Source organism: Theobroma cacao, chromosome 9, assembly GCF_053813885.1.
Source record: "Theobroma cacao isolate CCN51 chromosome 9, ASM5381388v1, whole genome shotgun sequence".
Lineage (NCBI taxonomy): Eukaryota > Viridiplantae > Streptophyta > Magnoliopsida > Malvales > Malvaceae > Theobroma > Theobroma cacao.
In genome coordinates, this window is record NC_142647.1 from 19,434,817 (window position 1) to 19,456,976 (window position 22,160).

Genomic DNA, 22,160 nt, shown 5'->3' on the forward strand with positions numbered 1-22,160 from the left:
TTAGTTCTTCTTTCTATTCTCCTTCAATCCTTTTTTTTTCCTCCTATCTTTCTCATTTCTCTTGTTTGGTCATCTCCTTCTTTTCGATTTCTCTATCAACAGAGTAAAGCATGAGATGCACATGGAAGAAGTCATCTGAGCATTACATGGAACAATTAAAGATTTGGGAGTTAGTTGGAAGTACATGATCCAGAAACACATGCTACAAAGTTAGTTTGTTAGTTAGGAAATAATTTAATTTAAGTTAATTTTGTTTCTAATTAATTAGGGTATGATTAGTTAATGTATTAGTTAATGTAATCATCAAATTAAAGAGCAACTATATATACTTGTTATAAAATAGTATGTCATTCTTATTCAATTACCCAATGGTACATGCTTATATACAAATTTGAGCTGGGAATAGAAAAAAAAAAAAGACCCAATGGTACATGCTTATATACAGATATGAGTTGTGAATAGAAAAGGAAAAAAAGGACTTTAGCCTAAACTATTGTTGTATAAAAGGAGCAATCAATAATTCAATTATAGAAAGTAATCATATGGCATAAATTAAAGAGGAATTGATTTGGAGCTGGTCAACGTGCTCTAATCAAGGAGAAGATGAAGTTAATGTAATGCTTCCTTTCAATTTGGAGCATGTAGGTTGCAAATACCCAACTTGTTCTTCAAGAAATGAAATTGTTCCTTTCCTAAGACTTTAGTGAAAAGATCAGTCAACTAATGAGAAGAAGAGACATGAGAAGTGGAAATGAAGTCGGCTGGAATTTTATCTTATACTAAATGGTAATCGATTTCAATGTGTTTGGTGTGTTCATGGACAACGAGGTTGGCCGCTTTATGTAAAGCTGCTTTGATTGTCACAAAATAAAGGTATTGGAGATGCAATAAGAATACCAATGTCACTAAGCAAATAACTAAGCCAAAGTGACTTCACAAGTGGTCATTACCATTGCTCTATATTTTACTTCAATAGATGAGTGAGAAACAATAGCTTGCTTTTTGGTCTTCTACGAAATTGGACTTGAACCAAGAAATATACAATATCCCGTAGTCAATCGACAAGTCATGGGGCAACTAGCCTAATTTGAATCACAATAAGCTCGAAGTTTCAGATCTATATTAATAGAGAAAAAAATGCCTTGACCTGGACTTGCTTTTAAATATCAAAGTAGGCAAGTGGCTGCATCCATGTAAGGCTTTCGTGGTGCTTGCATGAATTAACTTAAGATATGAATAGTATGAACAATGTCAAGCCGACCAATGGTGAGGTAAATAAGCCAACTAGTTAAATGTAGGTAAGATGAAAGATCAGAAATAAGGTCACCATCAGTATTTGTGAGTTTAAGAAAGATTTTGTTCCATGGGAAAAGAAGCTGGACGAGCACTAGAAAAACCAAAATCTACACGGATGTCAAAAACATATTTGTGTTTGCTCAAAAAATTGCCTTTCTTAAAGCAAGAAAGTTTTAGGCCCAAAAAGTATTTGAGCTTGTTGAGGCCCTTGAGGTGAAATCATTGCCTAAGCAAGGATTTTAATGTAAGAATAACAGACTCATCAATCCCTATAATCACTATGTTATCAATGTAAACAAGGACAAAAAGTGAACAACCATTTTTAGAGCAACAAAATAATGAAAAATCCTATTTGGACTGTGTAAAGCTAGCATCGAATAAAGTTTGAGAAAATTTAGAGAACTAATTTTTGGAAGCCTATTTTAAACCATAGATTTACTTGTTAAGACAACAAACAAGGTTCTCACCCTTGCGTTGATAATTGGGAGGAAGTTTCATGTACACATCTTCAACCAAATCCCTATGTAAAAAAGGCATTATTAATGTCAAGTTGATAAAGAGGCCATTGCTTGAAAGCAGCCACTGCAAAAAAAACTCTAATGGTCATGAGTTTCACCATTAGGGTAAAAGTCTCATGGTAATCAACTTCTTCAGTTTGAGTGTAACCCTTGGCCACGAGTCAAGCTTTGTAGCGCTCGATTGAACCATGAAACTTCCTTTTGATTTTAAAAACCCATTTACAACCAATGGGTTGTTTGTCAAGAAGAAAAGCCACAAAAGTCCAAGTGTTATTGTCTTCAAGAGCTTTGATCTCAATTTGCATGGCTTCACGCCATTTTGGAATTTGCACAGCCTTATCAAATGAATTAGGTTCATTAAAGGAAGATAAAGAACTAAGGAAAGATGCATGAGAACAGACAAATTTATCATAAGATAAATAATTTTTAATGGGATGAATAGTACATGAATGAGAAGATTAAAGAATGGTTTGAATATGAGAGCAGCGCTAATCACATAGGTATGGAGGTGGGTGATGAGAATGAGCAAAACGGTGTGGAGTTGGTTCATTAACAATTGATTTTGCAATAGGTGATTATGAAAAGTGTGGATGAGGAATTGTGTAAAATGGGTGATGGTAATATGAGTGTTTCGGATATAAAAAGTGATGTTGGGGGATAAGATACATCTATATTTAGAATCGGAAAGGAATAGCTGAAGTGTTGGATTGGTGAAAGTGATATTGGCCATGGAATGGAAAATAATTTTTAAAAAAAGTCACGTCTCCACTGGTATAAATTTTCCTGGTGGATATGTCGAAAAATTTTATGTCTTTTGAGCATAGAGATAGCCAATAAAAATTCCAAGCTTTGTTCTATAGTCAAACTTATGCTTGTGTTCATGACATTATGACCATAGCAAAAACACCCGAAAACATACAAGTGATTATATAAAGGTAATTTTTGAAAAAAAATTTCAAGTGGTATTTTTTCATTTAGAATTTTGGTAGGAATATGATTAACAAGATGAGTAACAGTAAGAATGAAATCTCCCCAAAATTCTAGTGGCAAATTTGCTTAAAAACATAAAGATCGTGCAATATTAAAAAGGTGTTGACGTTTTCATTCAACAACCCCATTTTGTTGGGGTGTTCCTAAACAACTATGTTGATGAATGACACCTTGATTAAGAAAAAAATTAGTAAATTCTGTTGAAAAAAATTCAGGTGCATTATCACTACGAATTTGCTTAATTTCAAAGTTAAATTGACGTTTTATCATGATAAAATAATTTTGCAAATGAAAAGTAGATTTAAACTTAATTTGCATGAGATATACCGAAGTGGCACTTTAATGGTCATCAACAATTGTAAGAAAATATAATGCACCACACAAAGATGGAATTCGATATAGACCCCATACATCAAAATGAACTAAGTCAAAACAAGTAGTAGTAGTTTTTTTTTTTTAATAGGAAATGGTAAATGACAATGCTTGGATAAAGGACAAATAGTGTAGAGACATTTATTGCCAAAAGAGATATGAGAACCTAACTTAGACAATCAAGGTAAAATAGAAGAAGAAAGGTGGCCTAATCGCCAATGCCAAATATCAAAATCAAAATTTTGAGTAAAAAACACTACAGTTGTAAGAGGTTCTTTCACTAAGTATTAAGTCCACCACTTTATTTATCCATTCCAATCTTCTTTTTCATATGCAGGTCTAGTTTAAGACAATGATCAAGAAAGAAAGTTATAGAGCATTGGAGAGTTTTAGTTAATTTACTAACTAATAGTAAATTGAATTGAAAAGAAGGAATAGAAAGAATGTTTTCTAATTAAGATCAGAGGTGACTTCACAAGTGCCAATGTGAGATATAGTGGCAGTTTGTCAAATTGGTAATTTTACTGGAGTGGAGTAAACAAGTGTTTTTGAGTCAAGATTAATGAAAGAAGATGCCATATAATCTATGGCACTTGAATCTATAACCACGAATCAAAAAAAAGGAAGGATATGAGACCAAAAAACATACTTGTAACATTTGCTAAAGGAGTACCATTATCAGATGGAATGAGTGCAAGAAATTGATGAAATTACTTAAGAGTGAAGGAAAGAGCATCAACAGACTCTTATGAAAAAGAAATATCAATAGTAACATGAGGAACATGCTTAATTGTGGTGTTTTTGAAGTTGAGCATTTTTGGTGGAATTCCCTTTTATTTTCTCCTACACCTAGATTCACTATGTTCATCCAAATCACAATAATCACAATGATAGTGTGGTTTTGAACCAAATTTGGAAAATTTAGAAGAGGCGCCATAGCTAATTGCTCAAAATATAGAAATGAAAAAGATGAAGCTTTATATATGGACCTTTGGTTTTTTTCTTGTAATAAGCAGCACAAGCCTTGTTGACTTATGGTAGTGGATCTATTAAAAGGATTAGGCTTCGTACAATACTATAAGAATCATTGAGACCCACTAGAAAATTCATGAGTTTATCAATATGAAGTGAACAATTTTGATCCTTGAGAGCTACTCCATATGTGCAAGAAGGAAAAGAATTGTAGGATGATAATTTATCCCAATAACCTTTCAAGATTATATAATAATTAGCAATAAAGTGTGTGCCTTGCTTGTGATTTGAAATTACTCGTCTTATCTTAAAGATGTAGGGTGCATTTTTTTTTGAGAAAAATGATCATGTAAATTAACCTAAACTTCATGTGTAGTGGTTGTATACATAACGCTATTAACAATATCTAAAGAAACTACATTAATGACTTAAGAGAAAATTATATTATACGGCGAGCCCATTAGAGATATGTGGAATTGGTCTTAGTTGGTTGAGGAATTGTACTGTCTATAAAACCAAGTTTGTTTTTGGCTTTTAAGGCCATGTGGATAGTTTGACTTCAAGTTGAATAGTTGTTGTCATTTAGGGATTGAGAAATTAGTGTTACAGATAGATTGTTTGAATGATGCGAAAAAATAAGGAGATAAAATATTTGAATCAGTAGTACTCTAAATTGTTATGGAGTTTTAAGATGTAATTGTAGACATGGTTAATTAATGAAAAAAAATTATAATAGCATGGAAAAACTATGGTGGCAGCATAAGAAAAACCATGCTCTGATACCATGTTATAAAATGATATTTGTCATTCTTATTTAATTACTCAATGATATATGCTTATATACATATATGAGCTAGAAATAGAAAAAAAAATAAAAGATTGTAGCCTCAACTATTGTTATATGAAAAAAGTAGTCAACAATTCAATTATAAGAAGTAATCATATTATATAAATTGAGGAGAAATTGATTTGGAGCTGGTCAACTTGCTCTGATCAAGGAGGAAATGAAGCTAGTGTAATAATATATTTTATTGATTTTGTAAATAGATAATTATTCTAATACAATTAGTAGTCAAAATTCCCAATTCTTCTATTCTTGATCTTGAATTAGTTTTTTTTTGTCACAAAATTGATATGGCATTAAGGGAGGTTTTAGTAATACTTGTGGAAAATCAATTGATTGAATCATTTATCTTGATTTGGTCAAGAACTTTATTGATATTTAAACCTTGTAGAGATTGCAATCATTACATTCATGATGGTTTCTTCATCTTGACTTATCACCTTTTCAATGGAGGATCCTTATTTACCGTACTTCATCCACCATTCAGATCACCAATGGTTCTATCTTGACAAACTCTAAACTTACCTCAACTAATTACATTTCTTAGAGTCAATCATTTCAACTTGAAATGTCAATTAGAAACAAATTATGATTTCTTAATGGCTTGATCAAAAAGCCAAAACCATTGATGACTTATACATTCCATGAACCAAGTGCAACAATTTGATTGTTACCTGATTGTTAGAATCTATTGCACCATCAATAGCAGTAACAATATTCTATATGAATTTCATTACTTAGATTTAGGAAACCTTCTAGAGATTTACACAACAAGATGATGCTAAGATATGCAATTTGTAGTATTCCTTTTACAATATCAATCAAAGAACGAAATTAGTTGATAAATATTTCACTAAATTGAATGGTATGTGGGAAGAGTTAAAAAATCATAGCCATTGCCTCACTGTGGTTGTGGAACCTATAGGAATGCTTTTGGAAATTCATTTAATTGCACAATGTGTTTATGTTTTTAAATGGCTTAAATGAGTCTTATTCTGCACTTAGGCCTCACATCATAATGCTAAAGCATCTCCCTAGCTTAGATGAAGTCTACAGCTTGGTGTTGAAAGAAGAATCTTAGAGAAATTTACACATTCAAAGTCGATCACCTATTAAGGTATCTGTAATGGCAACTATGATTACTAATAGTAAAAGAAAAACAAAGAATGACTTGGTTTGTAGCTTTTGTGGAAAATCAGGACATTTAAAAAAAGAATGCTATAGAATCATTAGATTCCCAATGGATTTCAAGTTTACAACAACCAAGAATAATTTTAGAAGACATATGTTTATTGTCAATAGTGATATGGTGGCAACATAACAAGATTCAAATGAGAATTTGGTTATTAATCTTATGTCTTAACTTTTACTCACTAACTATCAAACTCATAAACTTATGGCTTTAATCACAAAACATGGTTCAGACATAGAAGATGAAAACCTTCCTACATATAGCAATCCTCAAGCAAAACCTTTATTGGCCAATTTTACCTTTACAAGTATCGTTTCCCGACCTATTTGTTTTAATACTCAAACTTCTATTACTCAACAATTTTGAATTAGAAGTATGTCTTTGATAAAGTAAATATCTTGGATAATTGATTCAGGAGCTTCATATCATGTAGCTTGTTCATTAGAATTGTTCATATCTATTAGAAAAGTTAGGAATATGTATGCTCAATTACCAAATAATTTAAGAGTTGTAGTTATGTAATAGGTTCTGTCAAACTGTCAAACTTCATGATTCTTGACAATGTTCTTTATGTTCCTACTTTTAAATTCAATCTTGTGAGTTTTAACAATCTTACAAGCAAGAAAGAATTACACTATTTAGTATTCACTCACACACATTGTATTGTTCAAGACCTCGCCAAATGAAAGTGATTTGGGCTTAATAAAGTACAAGCTAAATTGTAGTTCATGCAAAGCACACTAAAAATTGATCTTAATTTTGAAGATTCAATTTCCTTTCAAAATAACTTTCTTGTTAGTCATGTCTTTGTCAAAAACAAATATTTTGTTGTTCATGTTGATTCTATCTTAAGAAATGTAGAATTCTGGCATTCTAGACTGGGATATATTTCATCCAATAAGATTCAATTAATAAAACAAATTTGTTTTAAAGTTGAATTTAATGCAAACTTTCAATGCCATACATGCCTTCTTGAAAAGCAAAAGAGACTTCATTTCCCTGTTCATACTAAATCTACTTGTCCATTATTTGATTTAATTCATGTAGATATTTGAGGTCTTTATTCTATCCCAACTACTACTAGAAATCACTATTTTCTCACCATAGTTGATGATCACAATAGATTACTTTTGGATATTCCTAATGATAGCAAAATCACGCATTGATCATTTTGTCCTCATTATATAATATGGCACAAAATCAATTCAATTTATTCATAAAACAAGTCAAGTCAAACAATGGACTCGAATTCAATCTTGAAGAATTCTATTCTTCTACGGGAATCCTTCATTAACTTTCATGTGTAAAAACTCCACAACAAGATAGAGTTGTAGAGAGAAAACATCACTATTCGTTGATGATAGCTAAATCTTCATGTTTCACGCATTTTTGCCTCTAAAATTTTATGGTGATGTAGTTATTGTAGCTACTTACCTTATTATTTAAATGCCAACACCAGTTTTGTAAAATAAATTTTTTTATGAAAATTTATTTCAAAACTACCCTTCTTATTCACATTTAAAAGTTTTTGGTTCTCTTTGTTTTGCATCAACCATTAGGCATAATAAGAAGAAATTTGATCCTAGGACAAATAAATGCATTTTCCTTGATAATCTTATTGGAATTAAATGTCATAAAGTTCATGATATGAAAAATAAAAAATCTTTTAACTCTAGTGATGTAATATTTCGTGAACATATGTTTCCTTTTAGAAAGGCTATACTTGAAAATAACACTATTGTTTTTCCAACTTTGTTTACTAATGATTGTTCTTGTGATGATGTTTTTCCATCCTTATATCAAGAATTTGATTCTCTAACCAATTCACCTGTTGATTCACCACCCTGAACAGTTAACTTTGATCTATCACACAATGACACAAAATCAAACAATTTACCTCCATTTTCAAATCAGACATAATAACATCCTTCACCTATCCCCATTTTTCTGAAAACTAAAATTCATCTGACATTCCACCTATCCTCAAAAAAAGTATAAAACCTAGACAACCACTAAAGTACCTTGATATCTACAAATGCACATTACCTTCATATACTAACCTCACTATTGCTCATTCTATTCATAATTTTGTTTCATCCTTAAACCTATATTATTCCCATAAAACCTTCATCACATCATTAAAAAACATATTAGGGACCCTAAACATTTCATCAGGTCATCCAACATGTTCATTGGTAAAAGGCTACAAAAAAATAATTAGATGCTTTAGAAAAGAATGGCACATGGACAATAATACCCTTATTTCTTGGATCCCATGCACTAGGCTATAAATGGGTCTTTAAAACTAAGCTCAATATAGACAAGAGCATAAAAAGGCATAAAGCAAGACTTGCTACCAATGGATACAATCAAATAACAAGCTTTAACTATCAAGAAACTTTTAGCCCAATTACAAAGCACACAATAATGAAAGTTTTCTTAGTTTTGGCTACAATAAAAGGATAGCATCTTTGCCAACTTGACATCAATAATGCATTCCTCAATGGAGATTTTGAAGAGGTTGTCTACGTGAACTTGCCTTAAAGGGTATGAAGTCAAAGAGGAGTATCCACCAAATGCAAAGTTGGTTTACAAATTACAAAAGTTTCTCTATGCCTTAAAGTAACCATCAAGGCAGTGGAACTCCAAGTTTACCAACTCATTGCTAAAGTTTGGATTATGTCAATCCAAATAGATTACTCTCTTTTCACTAAGTTCACAAGTAATGGTGAGTTTGTGGCTTTACTTATTTATGTAGATGATATCATAATTGGTAGCTCTCTATCCAAGCAGTCAATGAACTGAAGAATTACTTGAGAGCTAATTTTAAGCTTAAAGACCAAGGGAAATTAATTTTTTTTTAAGAAAAATTAAAAGTGTTAGAATCCCATTAGGAAAGTAATTATTCTTAGCTTATAATAGGAAAGAGTTATTTTGCAAAAATTCATAATCAATTGGTAAGGGTTTGGATTTCTCTCCAAAATCTCTTTGAATAAGTAAGTTTTCATTTTCTTCTCTTATGTTTTGTTTTTTTTCTTTTAATTTCTTGACCAAACCAAACGCTTAGATAGGACATTTTGGTGACTCCTCTAAAAGGGAGTGATTGCATTAAGTAAAAGTCATCAACAAATTGTACTATTAAAATATATGGAATTTCTCCTGATAACTAAGAAACACCAGTTCTAACTTGTGTCTAAGACCTCGTGAAATTACCTTATGCTTCCTAAGAAAATATGCAAATGTTTGAGGATAACAAGAAGTAGATGATGGAGACAATCTCCCAACTTGTATCCTTTATTGCCATAACCTCTCAAGCTCAACCTGTGCAGCTTAATTGTAGCAAAAATGTAACTAAAGGAATCAACAACACCTACGGTAATAGAGGAAATGTAGAGAGCACGACTAGCATATTAACCAGTACAACCAATCTTTCTATTGTTGGTAACACTACTATAGCAATAATATCAACCACCATTGAAGGTTTTGTGACAAAGGAAGAGCTCCAGAAGCTATTTAACCATAAGAGTAAGAACCTCAACTTTTTAGAGTTTAATCTTAAGTTGCCTTATCTTGTCAACATATGTGCTAAATCGTATCCTATGTTCAACCAATTTAATTGGCAAGGCTATTGATGTTTGTGAGCATATCATGAAGTCTGTGAAGACCTTTGGAGTGAAAGGATTAGACGATGACTTGAAGTTAAAAGAATTCTCCAAATCCCTTACTGAAAAGGCTTAAATCAGTATGTCAATCTCACTCCCGGTTCTATGCAATCTTGGGATTAAAAAAATTCTTCTCTATCCAAGAGAAATTTACTCTTCTTGACTTGGGAAAAGAGCATCAAAAGTTCAGGGAAGATCTCATGGAATACATCAAACGCTTTAGAAAAAGAATGTTGGATATTCAATATTCCTATGATGAGAAATAGTTAGAGAAATTTTGCATCCAAGGTATGTTTGATGAGTATAGGGAGAAAATTTACGTTTTCCCACCTTCACTGCTTTAGTTGAAGCAGCATAGAAGACCAACAATACAATTTTTAGGCAAAGGGGAGCTAGTCCTTTTAAAAGGAGAAATACCTCAACAATAAACACAACTTATGGAAGAGGTAAAGAAATGAGAGATCCTCGACGTCGTCTACATCCTAGAAGAGACAACCTAAGAAGAAGACATGAAAAGGAGATTGATTCTCCACCATTATTCTCAATCTCACTAAATAGAGTGAGAATGTTTCTCCATAAATGGATAAACGATGGACAAGGGAACTTGCCTTATGTTTCATGACCACTAACAATAGAAGAAAAGTCCAACCTAAGGTGTTGTGATTATCATAAAACAGTTGATCATTCATTTGCTGAATATAGGGACCTACATAAGATATTTTATAAGTGGGTGCAAGTAAGAGAAACAGTGGTTAAAAACAACGTGATCCAAAAAAAGTTGTTTCTCGTTCATGCATAATATTTTTATTATTTATATTCTTAATTACTTCATGTACGAAAATTTTGATATATGAAAAGAAAAAGAAATTTATATTTCAACCACAAGCTTTATTGCTTATACTTTGATTGAAATGTTATTGTACAATTTATCACAAACTTTATCACTTATGCTTTGACCATAATTCATCACTTAGATTTTAATTATAAATTTTACTGCTCATAATTTGACTGCAGTGAAATTATGATATTAGTCGTTTAAGTTTTGTCACACATTTTCTAATCATAGCTTTTCCATTCACATACTGGCCGCAGCTTTTCAATTGTTTAAAATTTGTGGTGTCCTAACAAGTTCTAATGATAAGGAGTTAGGACTTGGAAGTCATGATAAGCCAGCTTTGGTTTGCTTTCTGTCTTCCCAATTTATGAGGCAGCTGTCCTTTTCCAATTTTTATGGCGTCAATCACAACGCCTTTGGTGCTCCTAGTCTTACGAATTTTTTTGCCCCGGTCCTCCATATACTTAAAGTATATTCTTTAAAAGGTCAGCCACAGTTGTGCTCAAATTTCAAAATGGCTTTTGAAAGTCCAACACCAAACCATACCCCTCATCTCATGTCAGGCCCCGGCTCACCTGACCTGCGCAAAACAATAACAAAATGGGGAAGAACCAAAGAATATACCTTACACTCGACGAAACGCAATTCCAGAACAGACGACGCACTAATTGTAGCGGCGAACGCGACCCTGAACGCCTAACGTAGACATCAACGCAACGTAGACGGTGAACACCCAACGCTGCAAAACACAAAACGGATTTGCACTGTCACACTCACTTTAGATGAAAACTCCGAACAAGTCTTTGCAAATGCAAACCGAAGTTCGAATTGCTCCCTATTATTAACCGTTTTGAATCCCGGTTTTATGTTTATAATCAAATTTGGATTCAATGAATTCAATTATATGTCTGAAAATCTCCTTCCATAGCAAGTGATTATGTACAAAATGAATTCTCTTCCCTCTCACAAAACTTTCCAGAGTCTTCAAGCCTCAGAATCGCCGGGCTGAGTCTCGGTCGCCTTGCCGCAGGTACAACTAAACTGTCACGCGAGTTTGACTCAGAAACCAACCTGTAACTGTAAATACAAAATCCAATCCAAGATTAAAAACATCCTCAGCTTTCGGACAGAACCGAAAGCCGACTCGGTCTCGGCCGGAACGCCGCCCTCCTCCTTTGTTGATGAGACGAAGGGCGAATCAGAGCTGTCAACGCTCTCTTAACCCAATCTCCTTCAACACCTCCGATCCTAACAAGCGAGTTGGTCATCGCCGATCTCCGGATGTTCAATCGAGTCGAAGGATATGACGCCGTATAATTAGCATCAGCATTCTGACTGTTCTTATGCAAACTGCAGCGAAAGGAGCCTGGATGCGTGGTTGGCGAGCACATACAAGTCCTCTTGGGGGGGATGGAGAGGGGATTGCTGCCTTTGGATACGGAGATGGAGCGGTTCGGAGAGATGGATCTGTTAATAGAAAAGCGAAATGGGTGAACTACAGGATTGGACGTGCAGAGATTGATGCGAGTGGGAGAGGCGGATCTGTGGTGGTGATGGTGGTCAAAGAAAGTTGACGACGGTGAAGAGAAGCTCGAGCTCGTCGAAGAAGCAAAAGATGATGAGGAAGACGAAGAGCTGGAAAACACCTTGTTTGTCTGCGAGCTATGGAATCTCCCTGATGGGGATAGCGAGCGTAAGACTGGTCCGCTCAACCTTGGTCTTGAGGATGAAGTAGTAGCCATTCGATGAGAAAAAGAGGAGAATAAAGATTTCTATCTGCTCCGTTAGGCTAATTGGTTGGGCAAACCTTGCGTGTCTCCAAGGCCGGATTTATAGATTGGAGAGAGGATGGCACATGGCAGGGATAGTAATTATTGGAAAGCCGAGGGGCTTAACAATGGTTGACGCGGTGTTGGCTTGACTGGAGTAGACGGTAGGCAACTGGACGTAGCTTTACAGTTTAGTGGCTGGTTTGAAAAGGTTGAGGCTTTGAGACTGACCGTTAGCTTGAGGTTTGAACAGCTTTGGTTGGGTTGGCTGGTTCTTCGCTGCCTCTCTGGATTCGTCTTACTTTCAGATATTAGCTACGCCGTCGTCGTCGCTTACATCAATATTAGTTATTTTTTTTAATCGGTAAGGAGAAGTGTTTATTTTATTTTATTTTTTTCAATTAGAATCCGATTCTTGGAGAGAACATTTCCAAAGTAAAATTTTAAAATAACAGAATATTAAGTTGAAGCGAAATTCCAAGACTCTCTTAAAAGTGTTATTAAAAAAGTAGTTAAAAATGTAATAAGAGGGAAATAAATAATTTATAATACAATCAACCATCAACTAAATGCCGATTTAAACAAAAAATTATTAGTACCATTAAAGTATAATATTTTAAAAAATTTAAATTATTCAAAAAATTTTAAATTTTTATTATTTTATTATATTAAATTAAATTTTTATATTTTTATTTTACATCAAATAAATTTTTATAATTAACAATTAATTAACTATTTTTAATTAAAACATCACTTATAATTTTATATGTGGTTTATTTATATGTTATAGTAAATGATTTTATAATATGATGACATTATCATATGGTATTTTTTATATTTATTTAAATATTACGTACATATAAAATGACAAGTGATATTTTGATTAATGATGCGTACATATAAAATGACAAGTGATATTTTAATTAATGATATTTAATTAATTATTATTTATAAAAATTAATTGTATTTAAATTAAAAAATATAAAAATTTAATTAAATATAATAAAAATTAAAAATTAAATTTTTTTAAAAATATTATGCTTACTGTTAAATATGCGAATTATGAAAATCGTGGAAGTTGAAGGAAATCGAAGGGGATCAATATTTTAATATTAAAGATGGCTTGCAAAGGTTGAAGAGCTTACTTCTAGCTCAGTGTCCTTCGGGGCGGGGACAGGCGTGTGCGGACCTTGGTGTTATAAATATTTAGGCGGAAGCGTTAATACCAAGCTTTCATCCCACACTTGGATTTTTCAACAAGGCTGTTCTTTTTGACTATTTCAAAAGTATAGGCTATAGCTATGGTCATAACACTGAGGCAGTGGACTTTATAGACTAGCATTCTTTTCTTGTGATGATGAGACCAGCGGATTATAACATACCTTCAATCAACTATCAAACTTTAACGAATTTGACTCGGTTTTCGAGTTTTAGAGGTTGAAACATATTACAATTTTTTTAGTATAAACACAAGCTAGCAATCATACCCTATTGTTGCTGCAAGCAATTATATTTTTCTTAGGATAAATATGAAAACTTTTCTCAGATTTTAATTAAAATATATCTATTCGTAAGCAAATGGGTGCTTATGAATGTCTTAATTAAAGAATATATATAGTAAAAATTTTATAAATTAATATTTAATAAATTAATGATTTTGATTAAATAATATTTTGGATCAATCTCGACTTGAAACCAATGTAATAAATGTTGTAAAATATAACTTTGAAAGAGAATATTAGAAAGAAGTAGTAAGAATGTAAAAAGAACTTCTGTTTCATTTCTTGATCCAGTATATCTACCATCAATTACAATACCTTTATTTATAGGCACATATAGATAAAGGGGAAATGAATTTACACAAATAGAGGAAATGAACTTAGTAGATAGGAATGTAAATATATTGAATGAAACTAGGAGATAGGGATGTACCAACATAAATATGTACATTTGGATGTTATGAAATACAATGGATATTTACATATATTCATAACACTTTCCCTTGAATGTCCATTGGACTGCCTCATTAAAAACCTTAACTCGAAAAAATCCAATGGGACAAAAATATGTCAACAGGAAAGAAAGAGTAGAGTGCATAGTCCATAATTGCTCCCCTTCAATTGATCCATATTGCCACTTTTGGAATACATAATCAAAAACTTTAAGTTGAAAAAACCTAGTGGGACAAAAACTGGTCAGAAGGAAAAAAAGTTATAGTGCATAGTCCATAATTTCTCCCTTTTAATTGAGCCATATTGCCACTTCTAGGGTCTACCATCTCTAGAGCATTTGATACTTTGCCACTCTAGAGGCAAATTAATCTTGCATCTTGTTAACTTGTTGCATTCCAATGCCAAATATTAATTTCTCAAATGTTGTTGTTGGCAATGATTTGGTAAAAAGATTTGCAAGAATTATGATATGCATTACAACGGATCACAACCAAACACACTCTCTTCCAACTTCATATAAAGCAAAAATCTCGGAATGGTTGGAGGATGTAGCTACTAGCTTTTGCTTAGTAGAGCACCAAGAAATGGTAGTGGCATTATAGCAGAATAGAGTGAGCCTTGTACGGATCAGATTTATATCCTTCATCAATAAATACAGCTAAATCGGAGTTAGTGAAATCCTTCAAATAATATAATCCCAAATCTATGGTTCCTTAGAGATATCGGAAGATATGTTTTATTCCATTCTAGTGTCTCTAGGTTGGCTTAGAACTAAAACGTGCCAATAAATTTACCATAAAAGTGATGTTCAGTCTCGTACATTGTGCCAAGTAAATCAAAGCCCCAATTACATTGAGATGTGGTACTTCAGGACCAACTATCTCCTCATCAGGTTTTTTAAGATGAAACGGGTCCTTTTGGGGATCAAGAGACCTTATAACCATAAGAGTGCTTAATGGATGTGCTTTGTCCATGTTAAAATGTCTAAGCTATCTCTCAATGGATGGTGATTGATGGCCAAGTATTCCATTTGCTTTGTGCTTAAGCTCTAGACTAAGATAAAGTTTGGTTTTACCCAAATCTTTAACTTCAAACCCTCTTTTCAAATATTTAACAGTTTTAGATAACTCTTTTAGAGTTCCAATCAATTTCATATCGTTGACATAAAATGATATCATAGCGAATCCAATTTTCAATTTTTAATTAACGCACATGGGCAAATAGGATCATTTATGCACCCTTCTTTAATTAAGTACTCGCTTAAGCATTGAAACCACATCTGACCAGATTGCATTAACTCGTACAAAGATCTTTGCAACTTTATTAAGAATAAGTTGCGGGGAGTGTATGCTTCAGGTATTTTGAATCCCTCAAAAATTTTCATATAAATATCAGAGTTTAATGAACTATATAGATATGTCGTCATACCATCCATAAAACGCATTTCCAGTTTTTCAGAAATTGCTAGGCAAATTAGGCAATGAAAGGTAATCATATCCATCATAGGTGAATACGTCTCATCATAATCGATCCTAGGTCTCTAAGAGAAACCTTGGGTAACTAATCGGGCTTCATACCTCATGACCTCGTTTTTTTCATTTCATTTCGAACAAAGGCCCACTTGTATCCAACGCGATTTATATTGTTGGGGGTTCGAGCAACAGGCCTGAAAACCTCTCGTTTAGCTAGGGAAGTCAATTTAGCCTAGATTACTTCCTCCCACTTGGGTCAATTTTACCTTTGATGACATTCAATAATAGATTACAGTTCATAATCATCATTTATAATATCATGAGTAACTAAGAGTGCTAAAGCATCATCGATGATTATCTCATTCTAATCCAAATCACATTATAATATGTAATGAAAATCTAGTATTTTCGGGGTCGGTTGTCTTTTCATTTATTTGTGCTTTTGTGCAGGCAATTGGCTTTTTTGGAGAAAGCTTAACACTAGGCTCTTCTGGAGTGGATTCTTGATTCTTCCCCCTTCATTTTTTAGGGCTAATGTCCTTTGATCTTATTGATCTTCAATACTTCAGGCGTGAGCCATTTTGATCCATTTCAGCCTGTTCTTTAGGAACAACAATCCTAGTTGGAATATGAGACATGGTAACCTTGGTAGCATCATTAAATAAGTCAAGAAGTCTATTGGCAATAGTCTTTAAATGGATTATACGTTGTATCTTATTTTCACATTTGAGAGTTCTTGGGTCTAAATGGGATAGATTTTTCTCATTCCATGAGAAAATCTCAACTAGTTTTTGCCTCTCACCCATGGAAGCCTTAGGTATCCCAATCGATGCAAACATTGCTTCATTGAAATGACAACCCACAAATCTAACAGTAAAAAGATCACCAGTCATTGGTTCCAAGAACTTAATAATGGATGGTGAATCAAACCTAATGTAAACGCCCAAATGGTGTTTGAGACCTGTTTTAGTCCATTTTTGTGGTGCTACAAGCACCTGCACAGTGCAACCACAGGTGTGTAAATGTGAAATGTCTAGTTCATAGCCTAAAACCAACTACATGGGAGACTGCAAAAGACTTGTAATAGGGCGCAATCTAATTAGTGCATCCACTTACAAAATAGCATGATCCCACATTGAATAGTTAAGCTTTATCCTCAATAATAGAGTATGAGCGATAATTAGGATGCGTTTAATTAAGGATTCTACCAATCCATTCAAAATATATAAACATGTAGAACCAGGTGCTCAACCTCGATTCCTAGTGAAACACAATACGCATCAAAGCTCTTTAATTTAAATTCACCAGCATTATCCATCCTTATGCTCTTGATTGGATAATCAGGGAAATGTGCCTGAAGCTTTATAATCTACGTAAGTAAATGTGCAAAGGCAATGTTGTGTGTAGATAACAGGCAAACATGGGACCATTTGCAGGATGTGTCCACTAATAATATGAAATATTGGAATGGCCCATTTGCCGGTTGTATTGGTCCATAAATATCACCTTGGATTCTTTGCAAGAATGAAGGGGATTCAAGATTCACCTTTGTCATAAAAGGTTTAGTAATGAGCTTTCCTTGTGAGCAAGTTTCACAAGTATAATCTTTGGACAATAAAACCTTTTTATCCTTTAAAAGGTATCCTCTAGTATTTTGGATTATCCTACACATCATCATAGCTCCCTAGTGACCTAGGCGATCATGCCAAAGTCCAAACTCATCGGGATTTATCAGTTTCCAAGACATGGTAGTGTAGGATTCAATAACTCTAATAGTGACACAATACAATCCTATAATTAGCACTTCTAGCTTCTCATAGATGGTCTTCTAGCCCACCTTATAAGAAGTGATGAAGAGACATTCCTTATTTTGCTCATAAATCGTCTTAAGATGGTACCTATTACGACATACATATTTGAAGCTACGTAGATTCCTCTTTGATCTACTGCTTAGGAATGCATCCTCGATATGCAAGGTGGTGCCAATTGATAGAACAATTTTGGCATTTTCGGAGCCATCAATTATCCCAACTAGATTTGATAGACTTGATATTGTATGGAAATTTGCCTTACGCAATGTTACACTTGAAAAAAAGTGCTTGCAACAAAGTATGGTATGTGTTGTTGCCTTATCAAGCAAACAAACATCTTCCTTTTTCTTAGTGATTCCCAGTTGCTCTCATATTGACAAATTCAGATGTCACCTATAGGGATTCTTGGGGACCCACCTCCACTTTAAAGGATGGAAGGAGGCTTATTAAGGTACATTGTCGACTTTAAGCCAGTTGGACGATATACAAAACTAAAATTTAATTGGTTAAAGAATTAAAAAAAAAATACCTTCTTATTTGGTTTGAGCCTCGTGCTGATAATGTGTTGTGAAATATAACTTTGAAGGAGAATATTAAAGAAAAGTAGTAGGAGTCAGATGATGTTTTATTTCATTTCTTGTTCTAGTATATCTACCATCAACTACAATGCCTTTACTTTTAGGCACACATAGAAGGAGGGAAAATGAATTTGTATAAATAGAGGGGATGAACTTAGTAAATTGGAATGTACATATACTGAATGAAACTAGGAGATAGGGATGTATTAACATAAATATGTAGAATGGATATGGGGAGATACATTGGATGTTATGAAATACAATGGATAGTCACATATATTCATAACAATAAATTAATAATTCACTAAATTTATAAGATATTACATTTAAAAAAATACATAAGTCTCACTTAATATAAAAATTAATAATCTCCTTATGCATCAAAATTATATATACATGACTTAATTAGAATGCATTTGTAAAATATGACTCAAATGTTACTTGTTTCTTCTTGAAATTGATGTCTCTTTAAACCATATCTCTCACTTGTTTTTAGTGCATTAAGAAGTTATGGTGTAGTGTTCTCGTATTGCAAGAAAAAATTATGTAATGTGATTATTGCCTTAAGTGCATATTTGAACAAGACAAGCTCTAATACAAAGCAATCATCTTCAACTTTATCTTCTTTTCCATTTCCCATAACGTTCTCAATAATTCGCTTGTCACAAATAATGATAACTCGTAATTCAATAATTAGGTAATATTCATATAGTCACTCTACACACTACATGCATTAAGTTCAATGTTTTGGAAAAAAATAAAAAATACCTTGATAAATTAAATTTTTTATTTATTAATGTATAAATTAACAAATTATTAATTTATTGATTAAATAATATATTGATTAATTAATAAATTTTCATAGTCCTAAGAGTATTACTTTATAGAGATTTTATTGTAGATAAAGGAAAAGAGAAATATTACTGGTTATTACTCCTACTAGAGTGATGCCCGTGCACTGTCCTCGAGACAGTCAATATTTTTTAATTTAATTTTTTTTTTGGTTGTTGAGAAATTGACGGAATAGATATTTAATGTTAAATGCATTATCATATAGAATTATTGGTGAATGTTTCAACTATATAGAGCATTTTCTCACAAAAAATATATGCAATGTAAGTGCAGCCATTGTGGCAACATTGTGTCTTTAAACAAACGTAACACTTTAATTGTTGAGGAAAGCTTGGTGCCTTCATAGAAAAAGAAGAAAGCTTGGTGCCTTCATAGAAAAAGAAGAAAGCTTGTTGTTTTCCAATTGCCAAGAGCATTTTTATAGTCATGCGAAATAACATGGAATTTTGCCAACATGGAAACTGTATCAAAGAAAAAATTGACGAAAGTTTTATAGTCATATATTCTTCGAACATTTTGAATGTTATTTTTCCTTTAATAGCAACAATAGAGGGATGAAAAGCAAAATTATAATCATACCATTATTAAACCTTTAATAGCAACAACAGAGGGATGACAAAGTACAATTATAATCATACAAAATAACATGAAATAAATTAGTGTTCTAACTTCATTGAAAGCAAGAAAAATTGTCATCGTTGCACAATCAATGATTTGCCAAACCATTCCTTTCTTGACAACAAGAACAATTTGATTCAACAATAGTCAAATCATAAATGTGAAATCCCACCTTAAGTAAGAGTATAGGTTAAGAAAAAAATCCTTAGGTGAGCATGCATGTTTCATATTTTGAACATTTAAATTAAGTTTTGAACTTGTATAATTCATATTTTGATGTTTTGAGGTGATTTATAAAGTATGGCATGAATTGGAGTTCAAATAGACTAGTTTTCAACTCAATTTTACAGGAGAAAATCTATTGACACATGGTCCAAATGTATCGATAGATTTCATCCATAAGCAAATCCATTGATACATAGCCTAAATGCATTGATAGATTTTATACAGAATGCTTTTTGAAAGGGTTTCGATGAACACCTATCGATACATGACCAAATGTATTGATAAAAATGTTCTAGAAATTAAATGCATCAATGCATTCCTAAATGTATTAATACATTTTGTCATTTTCAAAAAAATAAAAAGGACAAAATTGCATTTTCACAGTCTAAACTATTAATAGGTTACATGTTTTGAGGGTTAGCATTACTTAGTCATTTTTCTTAGGTAAACCCTAGACCTTAATGCTCTCTCAACCCATTTTTGATCCCAATCACTATTTTTGGAAGATTTGAGCTTGGTTTTAAGTTTTAAAAGCAAAGGTGACCATTTTCACTCTTGAATCTTTAAATTTTGGATTTTTAGCCTTAAGAAATACTATTTGTTTCTCTTGATTTATTGATTCTTGCAAACTAAAGGATTGGGATGGGTTTCCTCCTTGTCTAGAGTTCACCTAAGGTAAAGATGATGAGTTTATAGAGTAAATATATGGGTATTTAAAGAGTTGTAGATTTAATATAGAAAATTAGTTTTAGGTTAACCTGACTAGTTTTGAAATAGCCTAAATGATTATTATGTGATTCCTAGACTAAGTATTGATTACAATAATTGCTGGATGTTTAGGAACAGATGAAACTCTAACAATTTCACTAGATTAGGCGTTTTCGTGTTGGTAGAAATTGAGTTTTCAAAAAAAAAAGTTAATGCACCTTTTTAAGTATTTTATATGGTAAATTTAGCATGATTATCAACCGGTGTTTGATGCATAATTTGAATGCTGCGATGAAATCGAAAAATCTGATTGGTTGTGCACAAATGATTTTGAGAAGATTTTTAAATCTATTATGTACGTAAATATCTCGATTACATATTAGTTTTCAACAAGCGGGGACAAATCCCATTAAATGATTTTGTTTAAAAGTTCCTCGATTACTCCGGCTTAAGGACTAGTGTGGGTAACGAGACATCTCTTTGAAAAAGTGAATATGGATGATTTAATGCTTATAAAATGTGAGAATGTGAATGTGGATGGGTAGGTTTCCACCATTTCAAGATTCATGTGAATGTCATGATTTGCTATCTGATGCTTGATCTTAGTAAGATCTTGTATGAAATTTTAATTGTGTGATATGTTGATTTAAGCCTTGTGTGGGGTTAAGAATAACGTAGGGTCAAGATTGGTGAACATACCATCTCTTCCCCATATAAAACCCTGATATGGTGGTAAGAATACCACAGAGTCAAGATTGGTGAACATGCCGTCTTGTCCTTTTATGAATCCCGGTGTGTGGTAAGAATACCACAAGGTCAAGTTGGACAAATGTACCACTTTTTTCCTCCTTAAGCCAGGTGTGGGGGATAAGAATACCTCAGGGATGAATTGGGCAAAAGTACCCATTCTCCCTTTATCTTTGTTAATAATATGTATTGACACCTTACTTGTATAATGGATATTGTGACACTTATAATTGGTGTCTTGAGGATTATTGTGCTTATGTGGAAATGATGATATGGATTATTATTAAATGATACAGTCATGTTATGAATGAATGATGTTGAACATGTGAATCCGAGAACTTTTTTCCAACTACTCGTTGCAAACGTTTTGTAAGTTGAGTTTTATATGTTATTGCCTCTTTATACAATTTGAGTTTTAAATGCGTTTATGAAAAGTTTAATGAAATTATTTTTATTGAAAGGATTTATATGATTATCATGTGTTTGTGAAGCATGGTTTATTGCAAAAACTCTCCCCTTTAATTTGTCCATTTCTCCGTATCCACTTATCGAGTCTTTGTGACTCACCAGTTATTTTCTCCTATTTTATTTTACAAATTAGAAACTTGTTTGGCTAGGTGACTTATGAAGTAGTAGCCTAACTCATTCGTGATGTGGTAGAGCCTTCTTTTCTGTCTTCTAGTGTCATTATACTCTGAAGTGAGTCAAGTCAAGTCTTTGAACTGTTATGTTATTAATGAACTAGTT

At 32.7% G+C, this 22,160-nt stretch overlaps 1 protein-coding gene across 1 annotated transcript; it reads right to left on the reverse strand.

Annotated features, from left to right (window-relative positions):
• Window positions 1–11,581: 11,581 nt before the first annotated feature.
• Window positions 11,582–12,634, reverse strand: LOC18589479 (uncharacterized). Its single transcript, XM_007014464.3, has one exon. It carries the CDS (start codon window positions 12,421–12,423, stop codon window positions 11,797–11,799), a length of 627 nt encoding a protein of 208 aa, XP_007014526.3. The 5' UTR covers window positions 12,424–12,634; the 3' UTR covers window positions 11,582–11,796.
• Between the last annotated feature and the right edge of the window lie 9,526 nt (window positions 12,635–22,160).